We start from the raw sequence: 12,592 nt of genomic DNA, 5'->3' as shown, positions 1-12,592 counted from the left end.
TTACTTCCAACAATCTGATTGTTCCTTTCTCATCAGCTTTACATCCCATCCTCCAATAGGAACCCCTCATTTCACTCAGTCCTGGTTAGTGTTAATATCCTTGAAACACTAGCCGTGGTACAAGTAAGGATATTGGAATTGATCTCATGTTACTTCTACTAATATTCGATGAATAATAATAAATAAATAAAAACTAATACATTAAAGCTGTGTAGACAGCAGTAGTGTGTTGGTAAATAGCGCCAATGAGACTCCACTGAGAGCATTTTACCACTAAACGGAGCCCACTGGGAATTGGGCTGATTCATTATTAAGAGTGTTAGCATTAAGACTGTCAAGTTAACATCCCTGTTTGCCCCTAATGTAATTGGGCCATTTCATTTGCGCCTTGATTTATGCAGCATTATGCAGCATTAAAGCCCACAGCATGTGGCTCATTTTCAGGATTGCTGAGCACCAACAAAACCTGATTCCTACAAAAAAGGAAGAAAAACCAAAAAAACAAAACCAAAATGGCTTTATTGTCGATTGTCAAATCAGAGCAAGAGGAGAGTTGCAGATCTTTGTGATGAAACTTTGTGCCTGTTTGTTTGTCTTCAAAGTGACCTTCTCATTAATAATGCATCTTCAGTATGTGTTGAAGCACCTTTTTTTCCCATATGTCTAACAAAGTGCATAAACATGAAAAATTCCTTATGTTGCTGTAATGTCAGATCAACTTATTGCTGCTGTTTTTTAGACTTTGAATAGAAAAATAAGAAAGTGAATCTCATTCATTGCTATCCAACTTTGTCCTTTCTATTCATGAGCCTACCTCAATGATGCAGACAAAAGGATTGCACAATAGATTTAAAGAGATTAATTTCATCTCTGTGCAAATTGGACTCAGACAATGTAAAAGACGCCTCAATCGGCCTGACTGAATTACAGTATTGAGTCACCTTAAAGTCATTCAGATTTCTACAGTGACTTACAAATCCGGATAAATTTAGGATGGTCAAAATAGTGAGGAAAAAAACAAGCAATTAAAAAAAAAGAAGATATAAGAAGGTCAGTTTGCATTTTGAAATGAGGAAAACATAAATCATGTGGAAGAAGTGGCTCTGGCCAGATGAGGCTACAATTAACAATCTGGTCCCTGACACAAAATGATTAGTGTGACCGAAAGCTAACGCGTCACATCAAGCTGAACGCATCGTCTCCACCATGAAACACGGAGGTGGCAGCGTCATGCTCTTCTCAGAAAGAAAAGAGAAGCAGGTCAAAAATTGATGCCCAACACAGGTCAATAGTGGAAGAAACCCTGTTAGAGGCTGCAACAGATGTTTGCAGCAGCTGAACAATTATTACATGCAGCCAGAGGGACAATGTTAGAATGGCTCAGTCAAAGTCCAGATCAAAATCCATTTAAGACTTGAACGCTGAGGTTCAAAGATGCTCTCCGTCCAATTTGATGGCGCTCTAGCTATTTTCCAAAGAACGGACAAAAATTTTATTCATAAAATAAATTTCTCAAAATACTTTCAACAATTGTTAAAAAAAAGTGCCTCAAAAGACTTACACTTGACACATTTTTTGAAAATTTATTTCACATAAAATCCTGACAAACCACTTTAAAATTTGAGACTCTCTGGTGGGGTGACTGTAACAAGCTGTCCGCGTGCTGGGTGTGCTGGGTGTGGCGTGGAGGATTAATGAAGTGGTGGTTCATAAAGGAGATCCATCTGCACCCAGACAGTCCTAATGAGCAACCGCATTCTCCTCTTACAGCTTATGACATGCTGACGAAGCAGGGCCGCTTTTGTTTTGAACGGCCTCGCCTTTAATGGTGACAGAGTGAACTTTTCAATCTACCAGAGTGCATGTGTTATGAGCACACCACAGCAGCATTGTGTTCCTTCCCGTAGAAAAGCCCTTCTGATTCCTCTGATGTGCTGCAGGCGCAATGACAGATTATTTGGAGCTGTCCTGGAAAGGCTTCGGTGTTAAATCCAAAATATGACGCAACGCTCAGGAAAGATGCAGACCTTTATAAAATCACAAAAATCATACTAAAGTGGCATCGTTGATTCAGCTTGTGTTGCAGATGTATGGAATTAAAAGGCAGACTTTTCTTGAGGGCACCAGGTGGCTCAGTGGTAGAGCAGGTGCACCAAATACAGAAGCTACAGCCCTCAAAACATTTGTCCGCCGGTTCGATTCCCAGCCTCGGACCATTTGCTTCCTCTGAACTCTCTTTCATCTGCCAAAAAAATAAAACGCTTTTCTCTTAGAAGGGACAAAGACAGGCATCTTTCAGCCTTAGCCACAGCTCAAAGATGCCTTCAGCTTCATTAAACTTTCTAAATAAGACTGTTCATTCTCTCATTCTCTATGAAGTTTAGCAAAAACCAGCTCCCTCATTGTTGCATTCATTATGCAAAAGAAACACGTTGAGGAGGTTTTCATTATATTTTTCATCGAAAAACCTAAGAACCACAACAAAGGAGTTGCCGATTCACATATTCAGAAAAAGAATATAGTTTAACAAATGCAGAGGAAAATGCTTTGAAGCAGAGAGTAAACAGTTCGTGGTTGAGCATTTAATCAGTTTGCTCCACGGTGGGTCAGGTGGGGGTTCTGGAGCATCAGCTGTGAGTAGACGGGGAGCAGTGGCTCAGCTGGTGAGGGTAAACAGTTCAAAGTGACAAGTTGAACGAGCTCAGAGTCCACCTGACCCACGCTCACGCACAACAACCGGCGCCACTCCCATTGTTCAAGTGCATTAAAGTCCAGCAGCAGTGGCGTCGATCCATATGTAGCTTAGCTGATGATCTGAACTGTGTGTGAAGTTCACACTCCATTTAGCATGACGGCGTGTCTGTCTGCGTGTAGTGAGGGTACGAGGCTAGTAAAGGCATCGCGTCCATGGAGTGATGATCATTTTCTATGGAAAAAAAAGAAACCTGACCCGACAAGTCAAAGGCTAAAAGGGTCCATCACAGAAAGAAGACACTTTGGGAGAGCTGTGCATTTTCTGTGGCCCTGACAAGAAAGTTCTGTTTTGATAAAAAAAAGAAAGAATTTTACAAATGTGGTCAAAATGTTTTGACTACGTTGTGAGTGTGCTAATGTTACAAGATCATTGAAAGAATAGACTTTGAAATACTGTTTTTAGTTTACAAATAATTTAACGGCTTAGCATCACAAGATCTGCCGTCGTTGCGTCAACCTTCCAGAACTCTCAGGTCTTCTGGTTCTGGTCTGCATCCCCAGAACCAAACATGAATTAGCAGCATTTAGCTTCTATGCACCACAAATCTGGAACAAACTTCCAGAAAACTGCAAAACAACTGAAACACTGAGTTCCTTTAAATCTAGACTAAAACGCCACCTGTTCAGAGCTGTTTTTGGACCATAATAAATAAAACATTCACCAACATATTTGATGCGTATTGATGATTTTGATGATGGCACTCATAGAAATGTAAAGTTTGTTTTCTCAATTGTTGATGGCATGGGGTATTTTATGACTTTCTATTCTTGTGTTTTTATGACGTAAAGCACATTGAACAGTCTTGTTGCTGAAATGTGCTATATTAATAAACTTGATTAATTGATTAGATAGTTAGATAATGACTATCATTTGAAAACGATTGATTTTCAAAGGGTAGAGTAACAACAGCTAGAAAATATTTTGAATTCTGCTGCTGTAGTTTTTACATATTTGACCATGTGGCCAGACTCTTTTTTTAAAATCTCTTCATATTTTCCGTTAATAATTTTCCTGTAAAATGAAACACTAATATGAGACTGAACTGCTCCTTGCTGTATGCCTCTTTTACCAGAACCGAAAGGTAGAATAATAATTCCTCAAAAGTGGTGACTGAACTAAAACATTTTACTGTAGAGAAACTGTTGCTGTTTCAGAGGACATATCTGATTCCTCCGACGGAAGAGGCAATGTATGAATGGTCGGATAAAACCCATAACAAACGAGTGAACATGCGACACCCCGCAGTTGAAACACGCGAATAAAAAAACAGCATTTTACATTTCTTTGAAATAAAGCGATCAAACTCTTCATCATTATTCTGTGCTCAAAGAAGTCTTGGCAAGAAGAAAGCAGACAGAGTGACAGCTCAACAGATGAGGTACCTATGTCTAATCTCCTTCTGAAAGAGCTTCACTGGAATGGCTGGGAGCGGCGAGGGCCAGACAAAGAAAAAATTGGGGCATTCTGTATAGTAAAGCCACCACAGAGCGTCTTTAGTCTGCTTTGTGATGAGAGTTTGACTGCTGTGAGGATTAAGGAAGAGACCAACGAGCAAAGCCCAAGCAGCTGGGATATGACTTGATATCCTCACTCATGGCTCTGGTTTCTTTACTTAGTAAATCAATAAAATATAATTTTACTACTGTAATGAGGTTGTGTCTGTCTGCAGGTAAAAGGACATGTTCGCAAAACAACGTAGAGAGACGTGAATCCGCACCAAAGGGAAGCCAATTATGCCATTGCTTCTACTGTATTCATTGTTTAGGATGCAGCTGGCATGAATTACAGGAATTAGAAATGCTGTTGTTACTAGGCAACCATTCCCATTGAAAATGTCTCAATTACAAAAAACAAAAGTAACTGTAAAGAATTTTAGGACAAAATATCATAGCAATATATCTTCAGGAAATTTCTGAAGAAATTTAAATGGGGCTCTGCCCAAGTGTGCCCGTCAGCTGGAATCCAGCGTTCTGATATTAAAAATTAGCCTCAATGCTAAAGTAAGCTACAGTGTAGTCAATAGTTTGTGGAGAATTACAAGAATGTTGACTAAAGTGGACTTCTTATATTCAGTATGCTAAAATGAGTCTGTAAGCTAAAATTTGCCAAAAATACTAATGTTAGCCTAAATGCTACCAGTGGCGTGTGGGGTTCAGCTAGCATGTTGTCTTACATTGACTTCCTTCAGTCAGTGTACTAAGCACATCTAATAAATAAACAAAATAGCTAAAAAGCTTATTTGAGGGAAAAGGCCACTGCTAATGTGGGCAGTGGGGGCCAGTGCAATGCTAATGTTTGAGCTAATGTTAATGCATTGCCTTCTAAGTTTTACTTTTGCAAAAGCAAAAATCTGATTTTTACTTCGTGGCACTTGGTTACCATAAAAACAAAAAACGCTCATCTCTTAACACAAACTTAGTCATTGTTTGTTAAACATAAGCTCTTTTGAAATATTGCTTTTCTGCTTAGGCACAAGAAATTTACAGTTGGTAAAGTTAGCAAAGGTAAAAAATCAGATGTTTACTTCGTGGCACTTGGTTACCAGAATACGTGCTTAGCAACAGATTAACACATATTGTTATTGTTCAGAAAGCATAAGATTTCTTCTCTTCTTTTGAAATACTACTTTTCTTATACTACTTAACAAGAATTGTACAGTTGGTGAATTTTTCAGAAAAGTGGAAAAAGAAAATTGTCATTGGTGGCAAATATATTATAAAACAGACATTCAACATAAAAGTAAAAATCTGATTTATACTTCGCGGCAGTTCGCTACCAGAACAAAACGCTCATCTCATAACACCAACTTAATCATTGTTTATGAAACATAAGCTCTTTTGAAACACTGCTTTTCTGCGTAGGCACAAGAAATCTACAGTTGGTAAAAATCAGATGTTTACTTGCACTTGGTTACCAGAAAACGCCCTCATCTCTTAGCAGAAGAATAACAACAAATATTGTTATTTTTAAAAAAAAACATACGATTTTTCTTTTTTGCTTTGCAAGGCATTTCACTGGTCATTTCTATGGCAGGCCCAAGTAATTAGGTTTTTAAGTAATTTGAAAAAAATTCTACATCAAATGTTTAACACTGTAGTTAAGACTGACACAGGCTTTATTTATTATACTTAAGTAAAAAGATTAGCTTTGCTGTGCAGAACTGCAGTTACAGCTAAGGAACTCCTCACCGTTATTGGCACCTCGTTATGCATGTGGCATAAGCCTTACAAATAATAAATCTTTTATTGGTCAAAATTAGGTCAAACTGAAAAAATTAAAAAGCCAACCTTTAATTTGAGTAATAAAACATACATAAAATAGTTTATTTATTTATTTTTTTGCAGCCATGTCACCATGTCTCCCAACTCCTATGAAATAAGTATACTCTTTCTTTGATGCCATTGATTCTTTAGTTCTTTAAAGTCAGTCACGGTGTATCGAAGGCTTTATTGCCAGTCCACCTCGTTTTTCTGCTTCAAAGGGCTATAAACACAATTTGTCAACAGGGGTCCATTTTTCTTGGACACTTTTTCAAACAGAGAAGACAAGAAACACTCCATTGCACAAAGACAGATGTGCATGAATCTTCATAAGTCAAGAAATGCTCACAAGAAATCAGATATGACTAAACTTCGCCAGTCGTAAAAGGTTAAAACAAATGAATCTGAAAAATCTAAATGAGCTTATGCTTATATATTTTAGCTTATGACCTAAGCTTATCTCTCTTTCTCAATTCTGTACAGTCACAATGATGGTTAGGCAGGTAAAGAGATTTGAGCTATGGAGGGGAGCTGGGTTATCCAGAGAAAAGAGAGAGAATATATAAACACCATGCAGAGAGACCAGAGGCAGGGATTTGAACCCAAGACCGTATTGCTGCAATGCATCACTGCTACCAACTGTGCTACCATGCAGCCTCACTGTGAGGTCACACTAGTAATGTTAAATAAATGTATTTATTAGTTCTAATATCTGTTGTCACAATGTTATGATTTGCAAATAAACGAGACAGACTTAAGCATTGTGCTCTTTAACTGCATTTTTTGTCTCTTAGCAAATATTTACTGAAGCTGGCTTTTCTGAAAGGTTCATAAAATTAAATCTGCTAAATACATCTGACTTCCCATTACAGAGGACGCCACTAATGTAAGAGTCATTTCACACATAAAAATTTGCTGGATGGGATTTGTTAAAAAAAAAAAAAAAAAGTTTACAAGCTGCTTCTGATCTTACAGCTGTGCTGATTTTAAGGGCTGTCTATGATTTCCACTGCTGTAACACTATAGTTAGACTGTAATCATTCCCTGTAATGATCCACTAAAAGCAGTGTGTCTAAAGAAAAGTCACTGGACCAACAAATTATAATTACTTATGTCTAACAGCTCTGCTCTGCTCTTAAATAAACTCCTGCACAACTTTGATCATAAAGTAGCAGTTGCAGTCAAGTGTCTTGTTTCCTTCAAGAAATAGTTTCAAGTTTGCTAAGCGGAACGAAGCCTAAAGAGCAAATAAGCATGCTTTTCCCCCGGCCTCCAATCATCCCATAATCCATAAAATTACACCTGTCACTAGAAAGTTAGATTTATTAAAACTGCTTCCTGACCCGAAGAGGAAAAAACCATTAAAACACACAAAGGCCTTCAATCAACACTTAATTAACGCAGCAACCTTTCCCTCGTGCTGGCAATCACGTTCCCTATCTGCCAGATTAGTTTAAAGACGTGAATGCAGATTAGAAACGGCCCGAGAGGCTCAGCAGTGTGAAAAATATATAGGCAAATAAAAACGAGGGGGGGGGGCGGCAAGACGACAGGAGTAAGAGAGAAATGGAAAAATAAAATAAAATACTGCACAAGTCAACTTTCTGCTGCCCACAGTTCTGTCAAGTTAAGCATGTCATTTCAGCAGAGGGGAACATCGCTTAGATAACTGTTCACACTGTGTATTTCAGCGATTGTGTGTCCCTTACCAAATGGGAATCATCAGTGACAGCACCAGCAGTTAAGAAAAAAAATATATATATATATTTTTGGAGACTTGCCTCACGGGGCCTTACAAAGCCATTTTTAAGACGCTGTTACCTTAAAGTGACTCTGAGACTACAGAGCACCTTTACTTACAGCAAAGTTCAATATGATGCAAAATCTGAACGGATTAGTTTGAAGCGAAATAACTTTGTGCTGACCTTTGCTGATCGTACGTGGACTCCTTTCTGAGGCAGTGGAGGGTTACCACACGATGACCTTCACTCCTCAAGTCCTGGCTGACGATCCACTGAGTGGGGTTGCTGGGACGCGCCCCAAGGAACGTCACTCCTTCTCTTAATTTTACCCTGTGCAGAAATAGTAAATAAAAAAAAGAGATCAGTTATTTACATTACTGGATGTCTATGTGTTATGCAAGAAAATAAAGAATTTTCACAATGATTAGACAGAGTCCAAGATGTTGTAGCAATAGTAGAAGAAGCTTTTCCAACTCTTCCCTACAGAAATAAGGTACAACAAAATATAGTTGCTTTTTATTTTATATGCTACAGATATGTAGTTACTATTATTTCTACATTTTCAAATCGCACATAGTGATATTTTGGAGATGCGACAGTATTACAATAATAAACATGGGACTGCAAAGACAGACATCTTTGTAGGAAACTGAAGGTTTCATCATTGAAAAGTTTGACAAAAAGTCTTTATTACCGTTGCTGTATTTCAAATGATGAAATCTGTAGCAATTATTTAAATTAATATACCCCTGGCAAAAAATAAGAGACCACATGAAACAATTTGTTTCTCTGATTTTACTTTTCATAGTTATATGTTTGAGTAAAATGAACATTGTTCTTTTATTCTATGAACTACCGACAACATGCCTTTGATATTCCAGGAAAAAGTTTAGAATTTATTTGCAGAAAATGGAAAATAGTCAAAAAGATGCAGTGCTTTCAGACCTGAAATAATAGAAAGAAAACAATTTCATATTCATTTAGAAACAACAATATTAATGTTTTAACTCGGGAAGAGTTCAGAAATGATGGAACAACCATGAGGTTTTCAATGGGCTTCATTTTGGTGGTCTCTTCATTTTTTCTAGCGTTGTATATTAGACAGGTGCTCAAATTTCATTATGCCACAAACAAATTACAATCTGCTTCCAAAATACAAAAAGCACATATCATTCAGGTTGCTGGGTTTTTACAAGGGAAGATGATGTAATGCAATGTTTTATTCCACTCTAAAATATGTCATTGGAAGTTCATAGACAATTATATTTTCCTTTAGGAGTTAATTGTGAACATTTGCAGAAAGTTGTTCACTTTTAAAGAAGTAGATACTCATTGTAAGTTAAAGAAACAAAGCAGAGAAGTCTGAAGACCACAAACTCTGACTAAACGTATTTTATTAAGTTCTAATGCAGATCCGGCTCATAGTGCTGCTTTGTCTGGTATTGAATAAGACGGGGTCAGACTGTTGGAAGTCTGAGAAGAAAGCAATAAATTTTTTAAATCAATCCGGAAACAGACAGGAAGCCCATGAAGGGAAGCCGTAAGGGGAGTGATGTATTTTATTTCATTTTTTTTATGCCTGTTTAAAAGACAAGCTGACTGCTGATTTTGATGAATAAAACTGCATCATGTCTGCCTCAAACACCGCTGGTGTGTATATTTGCTATGTTCCCGAAACAACATGGCATGAAATAATCAAAGTAAATAGCAATTTCATTCTGCAGTCTGCCATCTTTGGCGAATGTTTGTCATAAGATCAGGCTATACATTGCAATTACAAGCCTGTTACGCTGCTGTCCTGCTTTCACCTCAAACAGTAATAGATTCTCTCTTGCAGTATGAAAACGAAATTATGGAAATGTCTCTCCTTTTTTTTTTGATTGATACGTTTACAGCGTCTGAGGTGTCTTCAGCTCAGGGGAGTACAAAGGAGAGAACTGTCTTTGGGAGCAAATGAAAATGTAACATGGAATATAATAGACCGAATGCACACAGTCTAATTTGAAGGTAGAAGCACCGACATACGGTAGATTCAAGCCATTGTTGCAAAACGTAGCACAGTGGAAGGTCTGTGTGATGCTAGCTAAGACTGACAGTGAAGTACAATGATTGAAGAGCAGACTAAATTATAACAGAAGGCCAAATCACTTTCCCTGTCCAATCCATAGCAGGTTGGCAGATGAGACCAAAGACGGGGCTTCGCTTTCATCTTGAATTTGTTGCTGCCCTTTTTAGACGCAATTGCCTATCTGTCATCCTATGAATATATCTGCCCTCTCCAATCAAGCCCATTTCTTTGATGTGATACCTTGCGCTGTCGGGCTGCAGGTAGCTTGTGAGAAATGAAAGTGGAATCTGTGATCAACACCAGATCTAAGGGTCACTTAAAAACTGTGTTATTTTTTTTCTTCCTCTGTTTTGTTTTATAATAATAATTTTAAAAAACCAGCAGATTTTCAACCAACCTTAGTTGGCCAGAGATATAGTATGATTAAAGTGTGTATATTGATTTGCTATTGTTAACACTTTGATTAACTTACTGCGAACTGTATGTTTTTGCCACCTAAGCAGCTAACTGATCCCACATAAAAAGACAAAATAATCTTGACACCTAAACACATAATTATCTTGTACAAGCATGTAATCTAAACTCAGTCTCCTCCTCAGCCTGACTGGGTAACAGGATGACAAAGGCAGTATGGCAAGCATAAACATAGGAGGTTTATTCACAGAAGAAACACAGTTCTTTAGTTTTCCAGTTAAGTTAGGACTCCTCAAATACTTATTTTTTCAAAAATTAACCAAGCATTTGCTACGTAGACCACATACATAGGGACTGAAAGTAAAGGTAAATTGGGACAACCTTGCAGTTTTCACTACGGTAACGTCAAGTTTCTGACATGTTTAAGTATGTCTGTGCAGTGCTGTATAAAGTTATGCTTTCTTTTTGCTTTTTTTCTTATTTTAGTAGAAATAATAATGATAAAAATAAATCTGATTTTCATTGGAGAAATTCTAAACCTCTTCATGAGAGAAGAGGGACCAAAATTAGCAACATAAATTATTTACTTGAAGTTATACTGAAATAATTTATTTTAAAGCTTACTTTTTTTTTACATTTATTTCCAAATATTATATTTAATGTTCCAAACATAGTAAATGTGGAGCAGGAAATCTGACTGGTGGGATGTGTACAAGTGGAACAACGAAAAAAAAGCTCTGGTACAGTCCTCTCTCATGGTCCCAGTGGAGGAAGCAGGCTCTTTTATCAGGTTTTGTTCCACCTCAGTGGCCAGGATGTCTATCAGCAGCTTGCAGTGTGCTCCCAGAATGTTTTAAACACAGCTGAGTCTCAAAAGGCAGCCAGTCATTACTCCACAGTCCATAATATGTCCACAGAGCATTTGGTGCAGGATGGTTGAAGTGTCTTTTATTGACTAAATGGTCAATTTGGCCTTGCAACCTGTAAGCGTCGGACATTCCTGCAGGTGAGACAGCAGGCAGACAGTCCCAGTCCCAATCAGACGGATGTGGAAACGATCCACAATCGATCAACTGCTTCTCCATACTGGTGGACTCAGGAATAGCAACAGGAATAAAACAAGTAAGAACATAAGTGAGAAGAAGAAAGAAAATAATTTAGCATTTTTTAAAATTTCCCATCCCAAAATCAGTGCTTTGTAGAACAGGCAGTTTCTCCATTTACTGCTGCAGGATGTGTCTACCAGCTTTACACATCAATTAGAATTATCTCTGTACTTTGACTGGGCCATTATACAATTTGAATGTGCTATATCTAAGCTGTTTTTACTGTAGATGTGGCTGTATGTTTAGGGTTAATACCAGGCTGGATGGTGAACTTCCACCTCAGTTTCTACTCCTTCGAAGCCTGTTTTTTTGTTTCATCCAGGACTGGGCTCTATTTAGCTCCGTCCATCTTCCCATCAACTCTGACCATTTTCTGTCTCCTGGCCGAGGAAAAGCATCCGATACGCCACTTTCTTCCAAAAATGACTTTTTCTGTCACTGCTCCATAAAGACCAAATTGTGAAATGTATAACCAACAGTTTTGCTATCAACATATTCAATCCCAAATGCCACTATTCACAGTGAAACAAGTACCGAGATGGACTGAAAGGTCACTTAGACAGGAAATGACTCCAAAAGCAGTGTTTAGAAAAATTATTAAAGTCTGCATATGCGCAGAGGGAAAAAGATGTTACATTTTGGAGACATGTCCTGTGGTCCGATGAAACTAAGTTGAAGTGTTTGACCACAATAATTATATTTAGATTTGAAGGAAAAAGAAAGGAAGGAACAGACACACAGTACAAAATAGACAGTATTATGATATAACTTTATTTATAGATATTGAAGCATTGGTCGGGAATTTTAATATTGGGCAGGAATGGGTCTTTAAAAGAACAATGAGCCAAATTATGCTACCAGATTTGTAACAAAGAACAACAAAATCTATGTTTTGAAGTTCTAATGTTAATCTTGTGGAAAATTTAAAACTGAAAAAGTTAGTTCTACCAGTTACAAAATAAATGTGTCTAACATTTGTATGATTCTGAAGAAAGATTAAATTATTCTAGAATTTAGAAAACAGAGACGATTTTGGTAGTGAGAATAAAAAAGGGGACATAAATATCTTGGCCAGACAATGTAATGGATTAAATCAGGCAATGAACAAAATCCTGATGGGAAAAAAGAAAAAACTGATCACTGTGAGGTTTTTTCTGGCATCACGTAAAAGAAATTCAGTGGAAATTTTAGTATTTGAAACTAGGTCAAAAAGCTTATTTCTAAATTTTTATGCCGTTTCATAAGAC

General features: G+C 37.5%; 1 protein-coding gene across 1 annotated transcript in view; it reads right to left on the bottom strand.

Annotated features, from left to right (window-relative positions):
* The window catches only part of LOC114155151 (transmembrane protein 132C), a 166,853-nt gene that overhangs the window by 75,298 nt on the left and 78,963 nt on the right, over positions 1-12,592 (bottom strand). Inside the window, exon 3 of the mRNA XM_028034905.1 lies at positions 7,941-8,087. Within this exon, the coding sequence (XP_027890706.1) occupies positions 7,941-8,087 (147 nt within the window). The remainder of the gene's footprint in view (positions 1-7,940; positions 8,088-12,592) is intronic.

Source organism: Xiphophorus couchianus, chromosome 12, assembly GCF_001444195.1.
Source record: "Xiphophorus couchianus chromosome 12, X_couchianus-1.0, whole genome shotgun sequence".
In the NCBI taxonomy this organism is placed as follows: Eukaryota; Metazoa; Chordata; class Actinopteri; order Cyprinodontiformes; family Poeciliidae; genus Xiphophorus; species Xiphophorus couchianus.
This window is presented reverse-complemented; position numbering and strand designations above follow the sequence as displayed.